The sequence below is a fragment of the Squalius cephalus genome (genome assembly GCF_949319135.1).
Source record: "Squalius cephalus genome assembly, chromosome: 22".
Lineage (NCBI taxonomy): Eukaryota > Metazoa > Chordata > Actinopteri > Cypriniformes > Leuciscidae > Squalius > Squalius cephalus.
The window spans coordinates 29,649,778-29,673,060 of record NC_137143.1 but is presented as its reverse complement, the minus strand read 5'-3'; the positions used below and the strand labels follow the sequence as shown (position 1 = coordinate 29,673,060).

Here is a 23,283-nt window from a genome sequence, read left to right as displayed (position 1 = left end):
AACTTTCTGGCAAACTTTCTCTGCTGTCGTCCATTGAAGCTGGATGTGATTCAGAAACATCTCTCTCTCTCTCTCTCTCTCTCTCCCTCTCTCTCTCTCTCTGAACACATTTCTATTCCACCTGTGTGAGGTCTCGCAGATAGAGTCACAGAAGCAGAAACCATTGTAATTACTCTTTAATTTATTGACTAATGGCCACAGCCTCCCCTGACAGCAGCAATTGTTCTAATGTCCTGGCCAGCACGACACTGCTCAAGTCCTCTTTGGGCAGCGCAACTAAAATAATTTATCATTACAAGCACATTAAATTGAAACATATAGACCATAACTGTTGTAATTTATATTATTTTGTCTGTGTGTTTTTCATTCTCTGGTTTTTCTCCTGGCCAAGAAGTGTCTGATTGCTCACCCAGGTGGAGCTGAACTCACCCGTACGCCCCTGGCTTCAGTGCGGGTGACACGGATGAATGCTGCTCGAGAATTTACAGGAATTTAAGGACGTGCCAAAATGTGTCTGGAAGGCTGCACTGCATTGATATTTCTCAAACAGTCTAATTTTCTTCATCCACACAATTAATTCCATAATTGCGTTTCATAATTAATGAATTTCCATCCTCTCTCTGCCACTTGGAACTGAAGAGCCTGTTTTCACCTGTATGTTGTGTTGAGCTAAGCGCCAAAACTACAGTCTTAAACTTTCAGTTTCTAAAACTTTCTCCTATAGCTGTTTCTGGAGATACTTTCCGTTGTAGGTGTGCTAATCTTGTGCCAGATTTGCTAGGTGGGCCAAATCAATTTTTTAAACTTTATAAACTTTACTTACTAAGTAAAGTTTAAGAATCTCCTACTCACATTGTACTGTTAAAGAGATAGTTCTGCCATCATTTACTCAGCCTTGTGCCAATCCAAACCTTTATGAATTTATTTTCTCCATGGAATATAAAAATATACAAGTTTGGGGTGAGTATGTTTTTGTTTTTGAAGAAGAAATTGATACTTTTATTCAGCAAAGATGCATTAAATTGATCAAAAGTAACTAAACAAATGTATAGTCTTGCAAAAGATTTCTATTTCAAATAAATGCAGTTCAAATCCTAATGAAATATCAGTTTCCACAAAGAGCACTCTTTTAAACATTGATAATAATAATAAATCATCATATTAGAATGATTTCTGAAGGATAATGTGACTGAAGACTGGAGGATCACAGGAATTTGCAATATTTCATAATTTTACTGTTTTTATCAAATTAATTGATGAGCATCTTTCAAAAACTACAAAATCTTAAAGATCTCAAACTAATTCCAGCATATTTGGCCATAAACGCCACGTTTGTGTGAAGTTATGAATGTGAAGTTAAAAATGTTTAACTTTTAAAAGCATGTTTTCTGTCACACCTGTCTGTTACATCTTGCTGATTTTGAATGCAACAATGGATTTTGTGAAAATCTAAACTACTGCAATGATATCTGCATACTGAATTGCAATTTTACAACCCTGCAAAGCGCTGCTGTCTTCTACAAGAAATGCATTCTACCAATCGCTTTCAGAACAGGCCAAGTTCACAAAACATCATGTACAGGTTAATCATTTTGAACATACTGTATGCATATGACTTTTCTTTATCACGCTGTGAGCCGGTGGAAATTAAAGGCAGCTTTAGCGATAACAGCCCGCTGTGTTTGGAGACACGTCGTCTATCCAAAGTGTGTGTAAATCAAGGACGACTTCGTTCAGAACAAGACAAACAATTCTCACCATCCCCGCTCCTCTCACTCTTTTACAGGCGTTCTATATCCCTCAGCTTCTGTCTTTTTTCGCTCTCTGCCCCCCGATTTGTGGAGCTGATCGATAGAGTGATGCAGACGTTGCTGCTGAGGATGACAGAAGTGGCTCGTCCCCAGAGAGGAACAATAAGGACGAGCGCATCCCCCACCCAGACTGTTTGCTGGAGCTACAAATACGCCAAACATTATTTCAACACGATTCTATCTGCGTTTGTGCGATATCGGGTGTGTGTTCGGATGAGAAACGTGGGCAGTATGCACATAAACACAACCCTAAAGAAGAAAAGAAAGATGCGACGGCTTTGTGCGCAATAATTCAAATCGCTGAACGTTGCCACATGCTGCTGATACGTCCCGTCCTAAAAAGATACAGCTGCAGAATAAAACAGCTAGGAAAACTAAGTCTTTGAATGCACTTTGAAAAGCACTTTCAAGCTACATAAAGTTTAGCATGAGCTCTACAGCTGCCAAGCCTCAAGGTTTTTCCGCTATGGTGAAACTTCGACTGGAGCGTAAGAGATGTAAAGAGTGAGAGAGAAGGAAGAGGGGTTGAGACCGAAACAAATAGACAAAAAGGGCTGTGAAAGTTGAGTTCAGGTCTGGTCATCTAAGAAAGACACATCCAGCTCTCCATCGTACTTTAGGCTCACTATTATCTTCAGGTCAAACTCATTGTGCCCTTGTGCAATGCTTCATGTTCACTGCAGGGGGCAGCCAGACACTGAATCTCCGTCCCAGCATCCCCTTCATAAGCATCTGATATTGCTCAATGCTAACCACAACTATAAAGTACATTTGCAGCTTCCAAATGGGGTCTGTATGATTAAAAACACATCACCTATAAAGCATAACCACAAAGACCATCAAAAATCAGTACTGGCAGACTAGTGTCTTCAGTCAAAAAGGAAGCTTTAACATTGCAATTTAAGAGAGAAAATATTTAGCTTGATTTAGCTCTCATAAAAATGAGAATAACATAAGCAGAAGTCATTAATCCAAAGTAGACAACAATGCAAGTAGTGCTACCATCACACATTTCACCTGAGTACTGAAGAAAAAGAAGGAATTTGCAAATATCACGAGCTAGAATCGAACTCAGGCTCGCTGTACGAGCACCACAGCTTTTTTAAGTACTGATGTTTTTAATGCACAGAGGTTGTGTATCCCGTTCTCCTGCAGCTGGCTGTGCTGATGGATGTGAAGCATATGGCGTACGGTACGTATAACTCTGCGTGTGCAGGGTGGAGCGGGCCGAGACCAGCGGCTCAGCAGAGGGCATGAAATGTGCTGGACGTGAACTGAATGAGAGAGCTCATCTTCTCTTCTCTTCTCTAACCTGTGGGGTCGCTCTCTCTATCTCCTGCTCACTAAAGCCTCCGTTTCTTCTCCTCACACTGATTTATGCGTCTGCTTACAATGACGAGTCCCCTTTTCTACTTCATATCATACAAAAACAGAATGCACAAGCAATGCCTAATGCAAATCTCCCTCAACCACCCAGACTATGTATAGAAACTAGACTACAAAACACCAGTACAATAAGCTCAATCACACTGCCATTCACAAGTTTGGGGTCAGTAAGATTTTTTTTTTGACAACAGTAAAGACATTTATGATGTTACAAAATAATTCTATTTTCTGTACTATTTCTATTTGAGAATCCTGAAAAAAATGCATTACAGTTTCCACAAAAATATTAAGTTTTCAACATTGATAATAATTAGAAAATGTTTTTTTGAACAGCAAATCAGCATATTAGAATGATTTCTGAAGGACACTGAAGACTGGAGTAATGATGCTGAAAATTCAGCTTTGATCACAGGAATAGAACATTTTAAAATGTATTAAAATGGAAAACAGTTAATTTATTTAATTATTACTGTTTTACTGTATTCTTGATCAAATAAATGCAGCCTTGCTGAGCATAAGAGACATTACAAAATCTTACAGATCCCAAACCTTTGATTGCTATAGCCATATATACACTATGGTATGATCATGTTTACCTGTCAATATCTATTCAGTAGCACTGTTACTTATTATTTCACATGCAAAAGGTTAGCCAATCATAACAGACGCAATGTACAAGTTTTCAAACGGGAACAATATCAAGAGGAATCAATGTCCTAAAAGATTATGTCTTGAAACCAAGCTCCAAAAGTCTTAGCAGAGCAAAGATGTTGATTTCACATGTGAAGGAGGGTGTTTCGGAAAAGGCAAAGCAGCAGCAATAAATAAAAAAATAAAAAATCTAAGGGTCAGAGAGATGGTGGAAAATTGTCATGAAAAAAACAATAACGAAAAAACATACTACTAGTTTTCATGCAAAAAACAAAAAAAACCTTTAATAACATTTTAAGTAGACCTCAGGGTAAAACAACTGAATTATACTAGAACTGTTTGATATGACCCCTTTAAGGCCAAACACAAAATGTGCCAATTTTATTCTAAGGGTTAGAGAGAGGGTCGAAATGAAAATAATAATAATAAAAAAAAATAACCTTTTTAGAATCTATGACTAAGATTTTATAAGCATTTAAAACAAAGAAAAGAAATAAAAATAACTTTTTTAATTGAACATTTTCTCATGTTGATCCTTCATGTTCTCTTTTCTGCCTTATACAGTATCTCTCGTTTTTTGTGTCTCCCGTGCCTTCATCTCCTCCGTTCCTGCTGTCCTCTCCTTCTCCTGGTTCTGGCAGTCAGGAGTCATGATGGCGGCTCCAGAGAGAGCCGTGTGTGTGTAGCAGAGCAGCAGGTGAAGGGGATGTGGGACATGTGTGTGTGTGTGGTTCTGGAGCGCACAGCTGTGCACATGTGGGAATGTGTCTGCTTGTCAAACATCGTTAACGCTTCCTAGCTAGAGGCCGCTCTTCTTTTTGCTTATTTCTTCTGGTTTCTGAAGGAGAAGTCGTTGAGCTGGCGTCTTTAGGGTGATGACCGAAGACAAAGAACGACAAAACTGTAGCTCCGCTGCTGCAAGGCACTCTGGGAGCAGAAAGGCTGTAGCTGTGAGCGCAACCACAGCCGCTGTGAAAGTGTGTGACCCAGCGTGGGGTCGCCCGCAGCAGCATGTGTGCTGAGACAGCAGACGAGAGAGAGGGACCATATGATCCCATCACACCCTCCTGCAGAGAGGCCCGTAGAGAACACACACACACACACACTTCCTCTCTGTTCTCTGGCTTCTCCGTTTAAGTGCTGCTTGTTTTACACATTGTTTTTGCCGTTACTGTGGCTGTAATAAACTCAATCTAAAATGCAATTCAATTTATTTAGGAGAATTTATGCGGTGTTGCTAAATATTTATAGATATTTAGATATTTTAAATGAAAAATATGCATTGAAAACAGGATTTTACTTTGCATGAGATTAAGATTGTTTTCAAACTGTTGCTCTGTCACTAAATGACTTGAAAAACACAAATCAGTGTGTTACAGCACCCCTTGTGGAAACTGAAAATCTATCATGTTATTATTTGCAGACAGATTTCATACCGCAATGACACATGAAACATTTGCATATTGTATGTCTTAGAACACGGTATTCATTTTTGAGAGAACTGCCACTTTAAAATGCCTGAAAAAGTAAAAACGAGCCTTTCCATTATCCTCCCCAATGCCCTTCTCTGCTCAATGTGAGCAGCAGTCTAATCATTCTCTCTGCGTTCGTCTCACACACACTCTCGCTGAGGGCGGTTTGTGGCAGACGATCGGTCAGCACCTTTAAAACACACTGGTGCTGATATGATTCATCTCTCTCCCGAGGGTTTCGCAGAGCGGCGCCTCACTTTTCCATGATCACGGAGGCGGGTTCACCTGCTTACTGATGTTCATCTCCACCAATAGGAGCGCAGGTCTTCTCCAGACGCTGCTGTAAAGAATGAAGCGGTGTAATCACGTCTCCCACCCGCACAAGAGTCTGACTTGCGCTGCAATCAAAGCCGGAGTAGAGGAGAGAGATTACGAGGAAGATGTGATCAAAGCACGCGGGGAGCTCTCAGCGGCAGACTTGGTAAAAGCCGATTTACCTGTTTATTTGTTTACCCTGATCCCTGCTGGAGATTTAATGTGCTCCGGAACCGAAATCTGCTGCGGGAGGATAATGGGGTCTGTGCAGTTCCCGGCCGGGATGGGTGGATACGTGCACGGGTTTCACAGAGTCGAGAAGGGAAGAGATGTAGACGAGAACTGAAGCTTAGTGCAGATAACGGAAGCCACAGTGGGTTTGCAACACGCCGCTCAAGGCATTACACCACAGTATGGATGAGAAGTACACTTTCCAGAGAGGGTATTGTGCACAAATACAAGACCTGAAAGTGTTGTAGGCCTTTAGAGGAGTAAACTGCAACCTAAAAACATGAAAAATACCAAGAATATTCCAGCAGCAGGAGGAAGATAAAACAAAACCACATGTTCGGTTCAATTCAACATGAATCTAACTGTGTTTTAGTTCAGCAAAATTGTATCTGAAATAGACAGATCATGAAAAGTCTATCTAAAGTCTAGCAAAATTAATCTATCTATCTATCTATCTATCTATCTATCTATCTATCTATCTATCTATCTATCTATCTATCTATCTATCTATCTATCTATCTATCTATCTCTTTATGAACTTTTTGAAGCGTCAAAGTGGTAGTTGTGTAGCTGTCAATGGAGGGACAGAAAGCTCTCAGATTTCATCAAATAGATGTTCCGAAGATGAACGAAAGTCTTACGGGTTTGATGACGAGTAATTAATGACAGAATTTTCTGTTCATTTTTGGGTGAACTATCCCTTTAAGAGTTTGAGCAAGTTTTTTTTAAATATTAAAGTCATTTTTTTCAAACAAAAAATTGTAGACTGAATTGAGTGCAAAAATACCAGAAATGTAAACTGGTTTACTTTGAACATGGATCAAGCACTGCTAGTAACACAACCTCATTTCCAAACCCCTCAACACTGCTTTAAACTGTCAACAAGCTGAAACAGTAAGTGAGCGGTCAGCCCAGCTCCTCTCAGCATGCATCACGCTGATCTAAATGACATGAAGTGGATGAAATCAGAGACTGTAAATCATGCTTAATGATGCCTGCGGGCGGTAGCCTTAGGGGGAGGCCACACACACACACACACGGTCCTCACATGCATGCATACAAAGACAGCAAGAGAGAGGAAAGGACGTGTTTTATTTAGCCCTCGCCCACAACTAAAACATGACGCCACCCTCGTCCTCCTTTCAAACCAAAACGATCAAGGCCTTGAATTCAGTCCATCTCAAGTGATTTGAAATGCTTTCTTCTGCATATGTAACATCTTTCTGATATTCAACACTTGCTTACCAATTACTTCTACTAATTAACGGCGGACGGAGCTTCATGTATGCATAAATAAAGCACTGCTGTCGTCATCAGCGCTCCGTCTCCATACTCCCGCAGTCCATTGGTTTAAATCATTGAAAAGAAAGTGGGCTGAAGGATATGAGACAGAAATGGGGAACGAGTGGGTTTCAATATCAATGAGAAGCCCGGACGGAACCTGCTGACTTTTTTGTTCTGATTTGTAAATGATTAAGAGTTCAAATTCTACAGCGAGTTCTGTGTGGGCAAGGATGAGTCGAACAGGGGATCTGCTGATATATATATATATATATATATAAAATATGAGATCAGTTTCATCCTAGCCAAAGCAACCCCATTAGCTCAAAAGGAACAGACAGAATGTCCTCTGTTTAGAATTGGTACCTGACATACAAAAGAAAATGTTCACCAGCAATATTACTCAATTTATGCAGTCTTGGTGAACATAAGAGTCTTTTTTAAAAACATGAAAAAAAATCATAATGACCCCAAACTTTTGAACGCTAGTGTACCAGACCAAATAAAGAGCATTAACATGGATGTCATTCATTATTAATGTCGAATATCAACAGGAGTGCAGACAGTGAAGCTCTTGTGTTCCGCCACTTGATAAGTTGGATACATGCTTGTATATTCCTCAGTGGAATTATTAGTGGTGCTCATCACTATTACAGTATATGTGCTCATACAAACGTTGCTAAATTTCAGTGCATAACTGGTTCTGGAACATTTGTGAGAGGTGAGATGAGCTGTTATTTTACTAAGTGATCAGACTTACGATTTGCACCTCGGTGCAGTTTAATTGATGTCGGTGTGAACACACTTTTAGAGACAATATGGGCCGCTAAACCCAGCACAATTTCCAGGAACCCCGGCTTCATGCTAAGTATCATTCTGATCCACTTATTATATTTCTATGGTTTTGCACTGTGAGATGACTCTTATTCATTCCTCTATGAATAGAGAGACCGTGTACATTTCTGTCTGGGCCAGTCAGAGGGAGGCTGAATTTCTCCTCCCCGTCTATTGATTTCGACTGTAGCAAGAGATGGCATGCTCTAATTTAAGGCTGCCTCACAAATACTAGCATTTTAGCATTAGCATTTTTTCAAACATGAAATAATTCACAAAAACACACCACAGGGCTTTGACGTGCTTTGTGCATGGACAACACGCTCTTCTAGTATTTCATATTTTATCATATTTTCATTGATGATTAATTAAAGTGGATGGTGGTTGAACAAGCTCTAAAAATGATTGCCCTTTTCTGATAAAAATCCTATTTAAAATGCCACAAAAAAAGTTTGCTGTGTTTATTTGTAGGAATGTGATTATATATCAATATGATTATATAATAATAATAATAATATTAATAATAATAATAATATAATAATATAATTACAATTGAATAATTTTAATAACAATAATGTTATTATGGTTATTATTAGTAAATAAAAATATATTACACAAAATAAGAAATTATATCATTATATTACATTATTATATTTCAAATTCCCAATTTCTTCATTTTCAAACATTAAAGCATCAAGCTTTTATTTCAGTGGAAAACTGCAGGGACCTTAAAGCTTCTCTTTTGTTGTCAACGGCTGGTTTAGACTTTTTGTTACAAGTTTGAGAAGATGGTTGGTGCATGTTGTGTCCCAAATGCATGTTATAAGCTCCCCAAAATACAACATGAGCACTAAATCTGATCTTTGTCTTCTATAATCATATGATAACAAGTGTTTAATCACTTAAAATCACACTCAGGAGCTGGTCTCCAGCTTGTAGAGTCTGCTTAAAATATCTCCTTTTGTGTTCTATAGAAGAAAAAGACATGAGGGTGAGTAAATGATGGGAGAGTTTTCATTTTTTGTGAGCGAGAGGGAGAGCGAAAAAGAGAGAGAGAGACTGAAAGAGGCGAGTTGGAAGTGCTTTCGTAATGGGCTGCCCAGCTCGTCTCTTATGTGTGTGTGATTTACTTTGTCAGCAGACACTGTGGCACTAGGTGGTTTACTGATCCACAACACTCTCTCTGCTTCCTCTTTCCATCTCTCCCTCTCTCTCTCTCTCTCTCTGGAATGTGGAGGCGAATGTAATCACAAAAATGTGTTTGATTAAATGGAGTGGATGCCCCTGACAGTCAAGTCTGGAGACAGACGGAGGGATGCAGCATCCACCAGAGCAGGAAGAACAGCAGACAGGGGAAATCACTCGTCTCTTTTAGAAAGCACCAGATCATTTCTGTGTCCCCCCCCCCCCACCCTCGAATCACATAACAACAACCTGTCCCACCCCACTTACCCATCGCTCCCTGCTCAATCCTTGGTCCCGCTCGTTCTCAGTTGTGCCAGCATCATCGCAGGAGTTCTTGCTAGCAGCGGGAAGCACAGAAAATCACAGGCTGTCGCCAAAGACTCATAAAGTGCCGCGTCAAACGAGGTCAGCAATTAATTACCTTAAATTAAAAAGCCCCTCAGCGTGGCGATGGAAAAAGACCCCTGCGCCCGTCAACAGCTTCATCTGGATGGGAAAGGCCTGGCGGAGCCCGTGTAGGGCTGAGGAACGGGGGACCGGCGGGAGAAGCTTGATTCGGAGAGATCGCGGGTGCTGATTAATGAAACATGGCCGCTGCCTGAGAGAGAACATTCTGATCTTGTCGACAGAATGTGGAGTAGCAAACGCTAAGGGCTTCCATGACATGCTGCACATTCGCAGGATTACAGGAGAGTGCTGTCTTTTCATCGTAGCACAAAACACTGCCAGTGTTGAACTCATATGTGACGCTGAACGGAAGATCCTGCCTTAGGGAAACTCTTGCAATCAATCCGGACCAGGGTTGACGTTAACACCCGCCAAATGCGGGTGGATTTCAGCAGTGGCGTGTAACGCAGTCACTCCTACTAGACACTTTGGCGGGTTGAATTTTATATAGGCTATGTTTTTCAATTGTAGTCTTTTAAAAAAAGGCATCTGAAATAATAAACTAAGTGCAATGTAGTGTTGTCAAAAATATAGATTTTTCGAAACATATCGATACTGAAAAATATGAAAAGGCTTCCAATACTACGCATAATAGATACATGACACCAGCTGTGCTTTCTCGCTCTCTCATCTCTCCTACAGCGAGTTACAAACCAGCCTCTCCTCACCCACTCGTTTCATTTGCTCCGGATGAATATTGTTGGTGCTATAGTGCTTGAATTTCGGCGTGGGATTGCGCGTATTGTGCATAATTTTACTCATTCACAGATTTTGTGAATGGGTGCACACATAAAGCCGCCTCTCAGGTCTAAATTTAGTTATTTTTCGCTGCTTATTGCGCTTAAACAGTCAAACACACACAAAATAATGTCAAAACGTGGCGAGTATTCACGTAAGCACAAATGTATTAATATTTGAGTGCCAATAACAAATGATAATTAATAACTGAGCACCAACTCATCATATTAGAATGATTTCTGAAGGATCATGTGACACTGAAGCCTGGAGTAATGATGCTGAAAATTCAGCTTTGCATCACAGGCACATATTTACAAGTGACCAATCAGAAAATGTGGATTATACAAGTTTTTTTGCGCAAATGGACTATTCACATCCAGTTGTTTCTGAATGCAAGAATGTGTACTGTGTGAACGCTCCCTTATGTTGGCCTGTGTTGACTCAGGGTCAAGCGTGAGGTGATAAAGGTCAGTGTGTTGACTGATTGCAGATTTACTCACTGGAGGATGCCGAGGTCATGCCGAGTTCACACACACAAGTGCTGATGTGATCATAACTGTCATAATCAGTCTGGAGACGATGTGTCTGTGGAGTCAGTGGGACTTCAGGCCCACGGACAGCGTCACTGAGAGCACAGATACACACACACACACGCCTGGCAGACTGAAGACTAAAGATACTAAAGACAGAAATAACAAACAATATTACCCTAATCTAGGGTGAAACACTGCATAAATGTACACTGAATATCACTTGGGGTGGATTTCTATGACACCACTCCTACCAAACACCTTAACAAGCACCCAGAATATGCTAAAACTGTATAGGAACCAAAAAAAAAGTCTACAGTAGCAAACAAAACAATAATGTGCATAAATAAATTAAAAAGAAATCTGTATTAAATCTCCCACTCTATAGTAATGTGATTAATTTAGCTGGCGGTCGATGTCTGGCATCAATATCACGGTTTGAGGGTTAAACTTTTATGACAGGACGGCAATTATTGAAAATTCTACGGGGTCTATAAATGTTGCTGCAAATTTTCCTCTGACCTTGGATCAGATGCCCGTGTCCTAATATATTCATTACTGCTCAGTCTTGCATGACATTATTTTCACACTTAAGCAGTTTTACTCTGAATGTTTGCCAGGATAATTTGTGAATGGCATATTATGAGATGTCTGTGTCTTTGAGGATCTTAAGAGAGCTCAGCGTTTGCAAGATATTAATGTTTGTATGTTTTATCGTGTTCGAACAATAAGTCACTCCACGTGACTCGATTATGCCACCCATTCTGTCAAAGGTGTCGGCTGCCAGGATTGTTAATTAAATCTCAGTAAAGCCATGAATCGAGGGTCATTCTAGAAACTTCATTAGGAGTTATGAATATTAATTTTCCAATTTAAAACATCATCCAACAATCCTTTTGACTTTTTAAACATGCACAAGAAAAAAAATATACTGCATAATTAATTAACTATAGATTTAGATTAATTAATGCAATGATGTAGAATTAATTGAAGTCAAAACTCTCCATCATTCCTTGTTGAGCGAGGCCTACATGTGCATTATCAGAAGCGCCTAGAACCACACACTCTGTGGAGAATATGGTTTCAAGAAGACTGGGACGGCTTTGTGGTCATTTAAAGGGATAGTTCACCCAAAAATGATCATTCTGTCATCATTTACTCCCCTTGTGCGGCTTTCTTCCGTGGAACACAAAAGGAGATGTTCTGCAGACTGTGTTGATCTTTCGTGTCAATGCAATTGCAATGAATGGGGACAGAGGATTTCAAACTTCAAAATAAGGATGCTAAATCATTATAGACACAGACTATACAACTTTTGTTCAATGTACCAATATTAAAGTTATTCATTGATAATTTCCCCCTCCACTGAGTCGTTACACATTGCAACTGAGTCATCGAGTCTGTGAGTTGTACACAAGAACTGGATATAATCATTTATGAACGAATCATAACACATTTATTGAAAATATCTGAACATGCCATTGAGAGATCCATTTTTGTGAATGACAAGCTGTTTTCGATCTATGTTTTTAATGTTCTTTGAATCCTTTTTGAAGTTTAAATGCTTCATTCACAGTCCATTGTATTGCACAGGAGAAAAAAAAGCATAGAAACAATCTTCAAAAAATGTCTCCGTCTGTGCCCTGTGGAAGAAGAAAGTCATGCAGGTTTAGAACGACATGATTAAATGACACATTTTTGGGTGATCTATCCCTTTAAGAACTAACACACTTTTAGAAACCCTAATGCTCACCTCCAAAAGAACACTAAATACCTGCTATTTCAGGTTCAATATTTCCAAGAAGCTTCTTAGCTTCTGTTTACCATTATATGCTAATCACTCTGGTATTTCATTACCGCTATTTAAGTCATAAATTCCGCTTTTTTTCACAGCAGATGTACTCTAACAGACACACACTTCATCCCTAGAGGAGGGACGGTGAGTTGACGTCTGTTCTGCAAGTGCTGCTAAATAATTGAATTCAGTCTTTATCACCAGGAGACACAGAGCCTCGCAGGGGTGATCTGCCCATGAGCTCTACCTCTCTCTCCCATGTCTATGTCTAATGATCTAGAACAAATTCAAGGGAGCTTTAGAAATAACCAAGTGTATATTTGATGACTACAATGGTTATTTCTCACTATAAATGGAACATTTCTAAATTATTTTACTTTCAAATGCTCTGTCAAATGTCATTTTTTATTCTTTCAACCGGATAACACTGTACAGTAACTGAAAAACGAAAATAAATAAACTGAATCGACCTTTAATGGGTTCGTTCACCCAAAAATGTAAATTGTGTAATTAATTACTCACCCTCATGTCGTTCCAAACCCGTAAGACTTTCATTTATCTTCTGAACACAAATGAAGATGTTTTTAATGAAATCTGAAAACAATGCTAAGAATGCATCAAATAATTGTGTTGCATTTTTTTTTTACTAGAGGTGTTTGCATTCTCATACCTGTGTATTCTGGGCATTATTATAATTTTTTTTTAAAATGTTTAGTACTTCAAGAGTACCAAAAATGTCAAAAAGATGTAGAACAAGTATTTGAAAACTTGACCAATCTGATCAGTGACTCTGAAGCTCTGATGACGGACACATTCAAGGCTGTGTACTGCACATGGCAGAAAGCATTAATGTGTTTGTTTATGATGGTTTGTTTTGGATTATTCATGAGCTCGGGGCCGACAGAATCAGGTCACCCGGCACTCAGATCAAAAGATGTACTATGACCGACCACTATCAAAAATACACACGCCAACCCAACGCGCACGACTTCAGCTGTGATAGTTTGGTGTGTTGTATGTTTAATAGAGCCGGGATTCTCTCACTGGTCAACAGTGTGTTCCCGGACCACACAGACGTATCGCTGCTTTCATCAGCGTGTGCTCATCCTTCACATATCTTCTGCTTGCTGTGTTTTCTCTTTTCCAATTCCGTCAGATTTCTTCCTCTGCTCTTCCCGTATGGTTCAGTGCGTCTTACACGGCATCTCTCATCCATCATCTCTCGCTGCTCTCCTCTGGCTCCTGTCTCTTTCTCTCTCTCTCTATTTCATATTGACATGTTGCCACTTCCCAGACCCCTCTCGTTTCATCTTGCTCAACTACCTCTCGGACGGACCGCTTCACTCAGGACACACACACACACACACACACACACACGCACACACAGAGTCTGGTGCGCTATCTTTACTCTCCATAGACATAATGGTTTTTATACTATCCAAACTGTATATTCTGTCCCCTCACACTAAACCCACCCATCACACCTACACATCACGCATTTTTACGATTTATAAGCTTGTGTACCTCAATTTAGGTCCCCACAGTGACACAAGTCCCCATGAGAAACATGTACACACACACACTCACATAAATGCATAAAAACACATGCACAAAAGCACACAGCAAAATCACAAAAGCACACATTCAGTACATAATAGCATGCATGCACAAAAGCACACACACACAAACAAAATGTAACCACCGTGTCTAAAATTGGTATTAAGTACCAGGAAGTATCACTGCTATTGGTATAGACAACTGAACGTTCGGTATCGTGACAACACTAATGCAAACATTCACACATGCACACACACACAAACAATTTCTTTTCCTGCATTAATAAATGCCCAGTGTCTTGCCAGAAAGCATTAGTGCAGAGCAGAGAGTCTGTCTGCCGCTGCAGCGCGCCAACACATGCAGAACTAGCGGGAAGAGCCAGAGGAGCTGACGTACTGTCTGAGAGACGGCACAGCGCACAATTCATTATGGCAGGCACGCGACACACACACACACACACACACACACAGTGTATGTATCACCACAGCCCACATCTCCACAGTCTTCTCTCTCTCTTTCTCTCTCTCTCACACACACACACACACACACACACACACACACACACACACACACACACACACACACACACACACACACACACACGCACACAGTGTATGTATCGCCACAGCCTACATCTCCACAATCTTCTCTCTCTGTTTCTCTCTCTCTCTCACACACACACACACACACACACACACACACACACACACACACACACACACACACACTCAGTGTATGTATCACCAAAGCCTACTTCTCCACAATCTTCTCTCTCTCTTTCTCTCTCTCTCTCTCTCACTCACTCACTCACTCACACACACACACACACACACACACACACACACACACACACACACACACACACACACTCAGTGTATGTATCGCCACTGCCTACATCTCCACAATCTCTCTCTCTCTCTCTCTCTCTCTCTCTCTCTCTCTCTCTCTCTCTCTCTCTCTCTCTCGCACACACACACACACACACACACACATACTTACTGTTTGCTGTGTGAAAGCGGTTGTTTATTTCCAGGAGGAATAGAGCGCTATGTTCGATGAAACCTTAAAAGCTCACTGTTGTTATTTTGGTGTTTTAATAAAAGGTATGTCCAACAAACTGCTCATTCGGGATTATGGGAAGGCGCTCAAACAAGAGGTGGGCATCAAACAGAAACTGATGTGCGCGTGTGTGAGTGTGTGTTCGCACTAACAGAGCTTCTTTATTTGGTAGATATGTGATGAAAATAACTGGACCATATCAATATTATTTCATTATGCTGCATGTCAAACCATATAAAGACATTGTGTTGTGTTTGTGCATTTCAAGTAAAGGCATCTCCATGTCTATCACAGATAATCCCTGATTATCATTGGCACATTACCTAACCTAACCCTAACCCTCACACTCACCAAAAACAGTGCAGCGCAGACCGTATCTAGACCTGATTCAATCTCACAAACACACATATATATATATATATATATATATATATATATATATTAGGGCTGTTAATTGCGATTAATCGCATCCAAAATAAAAGTTTGTTTTTACATAATATATGTGTGTGTACGGTGTATAATTATTTTCTATATATAAATACACACACATGCATGTATGTAACTTTTATTTTGGATGCGATTAATTTGACAGCCCTAATATATATATATATATATATATATACACAGGTATATATATATATAAACACTATATGCATAGTAATATGTAACAATGTGATTTAAGCTCTGAAACTACCTTTTCATCACATTGAGGACGTTTTTCGTCTTTCATTTGAGTGAAGTTAAAATGTTCTTTCTGACACTCTCATCGCTTGCTTGCCGGCGCTGTCAATCCCACAATCCCCTGCTGCTCGGCAGCCATAGAGAATGAATGGAAAACGTCCGCTCAGCTCATCTGACTTTGCACCAGTGGACACGTGTGATAAAAACAAAGCATAAGATGAAGTGTAAAGCAGTCTGTAGACTATCATCACAGTCAAGTACAGTGTGTCGGTATATTGAATATATTCTGTTTGTGTCTGGAGCTGCCAGTAGGTGTGTACATCACATAGAGAGAGCAGATCAATCTCTCTCTCTCTATCTCTCTCCTGGCTGAAAGTCAGATAAAACACATGCTGACTCACAATATATGTGTGTGTATTCATGCGCGTTGTGTTTGTGTGTCCCTCTGCCCAATCAAACTTCTGTTATGGATCATTTCACTCGACTTTCATGTTTATCAACTCTGATGACAAACTGATATGGATCATTAGTGCTTTAATTGGTCAATTACGTACCTTTAAGAACAACCAGGGAGAATTTAGGAACGAAGGTCCGTTCGGCACAAGTGGTTTCTATTCTAGTTCTGTTTAAAATTCACCGCGGTACAGACGGGTCTTCTCGGTTCACTGGCCTACAAAGTCCACTACAACTCGAGCAGGAAACATGAACTCCTGGAGACGTGCGGACACTTTCTCCTCTGCGTCTGCCCTGTTTTTTCTTTCCCTCTGTTTATCAATTTTCTCCTTGTTCTATCCTCCATTGCTTTGGTTTCAAAGAGCCCTGGGTGGATTTGCACATGAATGAGCGTGTGGTGTTTAATTACGACCTCAGATGCACTCCCCTTGCGGAAGAGAGGAGAGACACATGACACAAAGCAGATCAGCCAAATTAAACTTTGACAAAACGGCAGCGGGCATGCATTGGCATTCCTCAGACGTCACTGTTTTAATGGGAAAGGGCCCTTTATGTTCTGTTCTTTAGAGGAGTCTGGGAGCGGGAGTATGGGAGAGAGAAAGCACAGAACTGAACAATATTCATACTTAAGACAAAAAAAAATTTGCCAATGGGATAAGAAAAAGAAACTTTTCACATTTGAATTAAATACCCATATTTATCCCAATGGCGAATCTTTTTTCTTCTTGCTTTAGCTTCACATGAAATCATCATAGTCCATTTTAATGGTCCTGATGTGACAAAGTAAAAATATTCCATTTAGTCTCTCAATTAATATGAGATCACAAAGACTACATACAAATCTTATAATAATATTATGTTATAATACATGATTTTTTATTAATATTATATAATAATTGTTCATCTTATTATAATTTTGATTATAATTTACATAAATAATATAACTATTATAATTTTATATTATATACAATTATTTAAAATAATACTAATTATATCAATTACAATATAATTGTATTAATTATAAGATTATATGATTATCATTATCATATGAATATCATTTTTATTACACATTATTGTAATTTATTCTATTTCTTACAATGATTAGTATAATTCAAAATAATAATTCTTATAACAAATATTTCTTATAATTAATAGTCAGAAATGTTTGAAGAAAACTGTACTTGTTGAAGGCCCTAGAATGCTGTTACCTCAAATACTGAATCCCAGGAACCACTGAAGCTGCCACACACACACACACACACACACACACACACACACACACACACACACACACACACACACACAGTAGTGGCAATGCCAAGAACTGACAGGCATATAAAGGTTAAAATGCGCACATATGCACACGCCAGGACACATTTATGAATACAAATACACAGAGCAGGAACACCTGGCCAATAAACTCACACAATGCACAGCAGAGCAACATACGTGTGAACAAACAACAGCACTGTATGAATATTAGCGCAAATCGACAAATAATAACAAAAATACATCAAAGCTGGCCTTAAAAGTCTTATCAGTGCTATAAAAACAAATTAATATCCTGAGATGAGATATCATGAGTGAATTACCCAACCGCTCGCTCCATAAAGAGTCACTACTGAGATACAAGCACTCTTTTAACTTCAAATTAATACGACGACACAATCATAGCAGTGCTTTCATTGCTTTAATTATATTACGAGATGAATATGTGTGTGGAAGCATTTAGGACTGATGTCGGCTGTGTATCTCCAGTCGTTGCTTGCAGTGTGAACTGACACTGGTTGTGACCCCTGAAGACAGCCTGGAGTCACACAAGCTTCATTAAGAGCAGGAAAGCACGCGCTGCACTAAACAGCCATGGCAAATTGCAGACTGAAATCAGAGCCATTATGTAAAGGCAGGCCGGGGGCGGCGAGGAGCTGTGTGTGTGTGTGTGTGCATGTGTGTGAGACTCAGTGGGAACACTTGTGTTTACATGTTTGTTTGTGTGTGTGTGTGTGTGTGTGTAGAGGACAGTTGCCCGGCAGTCTCTTCCCTGCTGCTCTGTGTCCTGCCGCTGTCACACACTGTGATCATATCATTAACGCTTCATCGTTAAGCTCTAATTTGGATGCACTTTTCTCATGTGACCCACATAATGGGGGCACACTAAAAGCAAATCAAACTGTTTTTTAAAAGGTACATTATTGTTCAAAAGTTGGGGGTTTGAAATGTTTGAAATAAATGACTACTTTTATATTTATATTTATTTATATTACAAGGACAAATTCAATTGATGAGAAGTAACAGTAAAGCTATTTTTATAATTGTTTTAAATAAATTATGTTCTTTTGAACTTTTTCTATTCATCAATCCTGAAAAAAAAAGTCAAGTTTTCACAAAAATATTAAGCAGCACAACTGTTTTTAACATCGATGATAATCAGAAATGTTTCTTGAGCAGCAAATCATCATATTAGCATGATTTCTGAAGGATGGAAATGCTGAAAATTCAGCTTTGATCACAGGAACAAATCATATTTTAAAATATATTTAATCATTTTAATAGTTATTTTAAATAATAACTGTTTTACTGTATTTTTGTTGAGCATGAGAGACCTTTTTTTTTAAACATAAAAAATCGTACTGACCCCAAACTTTTGAACGCTATACGTTTTCAAAGAGAATTTGCCAAATACTGATAAAAAAAAATCTCATGCAAATCAAAACCTCACAGTAGACGATCAATGGAATGGTGTAAATGAAATCCGGCAAAAAATATCCACATTTCTGGATATGAAATGCATGTTTTCTGAGCGTATAATCGTTTGATTACTTTAAGCCAACAAACTTCTTTTTGTTCTGCTTGAAAAACATGTGCTTCTTTCATCAAATAAATAACGCTTGCTATTTTGTTATCTAATGCAATGACACTCAGACATTTTGATGTGCAGCTTAATTCCCAAAATATATTTTGGGGGCACTGTGTATGTGTCGGTGTGCCTAAAATACAAACAAATCAAAAAGCATCTTATGAGTCATTTGGTATCTGATGTCAGAGCTGAATCACTAAATACCGTTAGGCAAGAAAACAAGGTTGTTTCTAAAAGACTGGATCGGCTGTGTGCTCAGTAAAGCAGCTCTTATTTGCCTCTTCTGCTCGCTGTACTTACAAATGTGTGTGTACACGTTGGGTGAATGACAGGTCCAGATGCTGGCCAGGTAACCTCTGGCCATGTAAACAGCTCTTGAACCCGAAACCCCGTGGTGATTTGTCTGCCCACATTTTCCCTTTCCCTTGATTTGCCTCTCATACAAACACTTGCTCTTTCCACGGTTTTCTGTTTATGAATAAATCCAAACTTATCTTTCCGGACCACTGCAGATAAGCATGCGAAATTGCTCTTTTTGGTACCGTTGGATATTGTCGTCTTTACTCTCAAGTTCCTTATGTCATGATTACATTTAATTGCATGGCCTTCTATAGAAATAAACTGCACTGAAAACATTTGGAACGTCAAAGTTTAAAATTAATCTACGTGCCATTTGGTATCTCTTGACGTGTGCTACATATATAACCACATATTATCTTAATTTGCATTCATCATCATATCACAGCTGTTATCTCTCTGGATAGATATAGAAACTGGCATTACAAGTAAAAAGCTTTTTCATTATCGCTGCTCCGTAAATCAAGTAACACTGTAAATTTCGTGCTGAGCCTTATCACCGTAGGGTGATGTTCTACGATCTCACCACATTACCACCCACATTAATGGCATTGGTGAGCAAAGACAGCATTAAGCTAATAGACCTGGCCACATCTTGCATTATAAATAGTCATTAATATTCCATTATCTGTCTGCACATGCCCGCAAAATGTGCAGGAACTGGCAGTTGTACTGAAATGTACAGTACCTTTCTGCTTTTCAGGTAACACTCTACACATAAAACAAGGAGACGCTGCCACGCGTGTCATCTTACCTGGTTTTGGGGGACGTCGTCAGCCACTCTTCATGTTTTTCAAACGTTATCAAGTAGGCTGCAATCTCCTGCAACAGATCAAATAAAGAAATATTAAGGGTTGTGCTCTTTTAACCGTCTAAAACATGTCTTAAAAATTAGAATTGTCTAGTTCAACAACATTACAATGTTAGTGTTCCATTATCAACAGATATCAACAGTTCCAGATATCAGTTAGGATAAGCTTTATTTTCTATTTAAAAAAAAAAAAATCCTAGTCAGCGCATATTCTTACAACATTCCACATTTCCTTGTTATGTTATTTCCCGCCTTCTCTCCACTGGTCACACTATTAAAACGCTACCAAAAAGTATCATGTGCAATGGTGTTCTTGGAAATACTTTGAGGCATCATGTAAACACCAGGGTTGAGTGCAATTCAAATCAACTTAAATTCAAGTTTAAAACGTTTGAAGGTTTATAGACCTAGAAAGATAGATAGAATGAAATAATGATAGATAGATAGATAGATAGATAGATAGATAGATAGATAGATAGATAGAATGAAAGAATGATATATAGATAGAGAGATAGATAGATAGATAGATAGAATGATAGATAGATAGATAGATAGATAGATAGATAGATAGATAGATAGATAGATAGATAGAATGAAAGAACGATATATAGATAGAAAGAAAGAACAGTAGATAGAATGAAACAATGATAGATAGATAGATAGATATAGATAGATAGATAGATAGATAGATAGATAGATAGATAGATAGATAGATAGATAGATAGATAGATAGATAGAATGAAAGAACGTTAGATAGATAGATAGATAGATAGATAGAATGAAAGAATGATAGATACAGTACATACAGTACAGGCCAAAAGTTTGGACACATTACTATTTTTAATGTTTTTGAAAGAAGTTTCTTCTGCTCATCAAGCCTGCATTTATTTGATCAAAAATACAGAAAAAAATCTAATATTGTGATATATTATTACAATTTAAAATAATTGGTTTTCAATTTATTATACTTTAAATTATCATTTATTTCGGTGATGCAAAGATGAATTTTCAGGATCATTACTCCAGTCTTCAGTGTCACATGTGACATCCAGTCTATCACATGATCCTTTAGAAATCATTCTAATGTTCTGATTTATTATGAGTGTTGGAAACAGTTCTGCTGCCTAATATATTTGATGAATAAAAGGTTAAAAAGAACTGCATTTATTCAAAATAATTTTTTTTTTTTTTAAATATAAATCTTCTTTATTGTCACTTTTTATCAATTTAACACATCCTTGCTGAATACAATTATTGATTTATTTAAAAAAAAATAAAGAAAAAAATTACTGACCCCAAATTACTGACCAGTAGTGTATATTGTTGTTATAAAAGATTTCTATCTTGAAAACATTTGCTTCTTTTTTTTTTCTTTTCTTTTTTCTTTTTCTTTTTTTTATTCATCAAAGTATCCTAAAAAAAGTATCACAGGTTATGAAAAAATATTAAGCAGCAGAACTGTTTCCAACTTTGATAATGAATCATCATATTAGAGTGATTTCTAAAGGATCATGTGATAGATTGGAGTAATGATCCTGAACATTCAGCTTTGCATCACCGAAATAAATGATAATTTAAAGTATAATAAATTGAAAACCAATTATTTTAAATTGTAATAATATATCACAATATTACATTTTTTTCTGTATTTTTGATCAAATAAATGCAGGCTTGATGAGCAGAAGAAACTTCTTTCAAAAACATTAAAAATAGTAATGTGTCCAAACTTTTGGCCTGTACTGTAGATAGATAGATAGATGGATAGATAGATAGAACAATAGATAGAATGAAATAATGATAGATAGATAGATAGATAGATAGATAGATAGATAGATAGATAGATAGATAGATAGATAGATAGATAGATAGATAGATAGATAGATAGATAGATAGATAGATAGATAGATAGATAGAAAAACAATAGATAGATAGATAGATAGATATATAGATATGAAGAACAATAGATATAATGAAAGAATGATAGATAGATAGATAGATAGATAGATAGATAGATAGATAGATAGATAGATAGATAGATAGATATGAAGAACAATAGATAGATAGATAGATAGATAGATAGATAGATAGATAGATAGATAGATAGATAGATAGATAGATAGATAGATAGATAGATAGATAGATAGATAGATAGATAGATAGATAGATATATTGATTACAGGTGACATGTTGCCCTTTATATTATCAGACCTATTAAAAGTACTAAAATCAAATCTATCCGGACTGAGTTTTACTCTCTCTCAGGTGCGGTAAAATTGACCAGCTTTCCTCTAGCAGCCCTTATAAAACTAGAGTACTCAATTTAAACACCACAAAACACAGTCTTATAAACTTAATGAATGTCGTCCGAGAACATGATCTTGTGTAAAGCGGTTTTGAGCATTAGTATGTGTAACCCGTCCATCTCCATGCCGAGATACAAGAGTTGCGGATGTTTCTAGATGACCTGACGATGACCATCGTTCATCCGTCGCTCCGGGGTATTGGTAAAGTGTTCAGACGGCCCGCTGTGCAGCTGTCAGGAGCCAGATTACACAGTCACAAGGGCCCAACTGCATCTCGAGCCCTACAGCCAATCAGCATGCCATATCGACTATCAACTCCTCTGACAAGAGCCACATCCTCCATCGTATCGGTGCGCAACCACTACCGGAGTGCTTAAGACAACATTCACGTGCACATGAGTTACTTGTGCCTGAATTCTGAGATCAGTTGAAAGAGCGATCTCATTTTATGCACCAGTGGGCTCATTTTAGCAAAGCGTGAGGAGAATGAGTGTCTGGGCTTCTAGAATCCAGAGACGACGTACGTCAC

General features: G+C 38.3%; 1 protein-coding gene across 11 annotated transcripts in view; it reads right to left on the bottom strand.

Moving 5' to 3' along the window:
* The window catches only part of camta1b (calmodulin binding transcription activator 1b), a 275,440-nt gene that overhangs the window by 122,121 nt on the left and 130,036 nt on the right, over positions 1-23,283 (bottom strand). For all 11 annotated transcript variants that reach the window (XM_079858260.1, XM_079858262.1, XM_079858261.1 and 8 more), the window contains one exon: positions 20,395-20,462. In XM_079858260.1, coding sequence (XP_079714386.1) covers positions 20,395-20,462 — 68 coding nt within the window. The remainder of the gene's footprint in view (positions 1-20,394; positions 20,463-23,283) is intronic.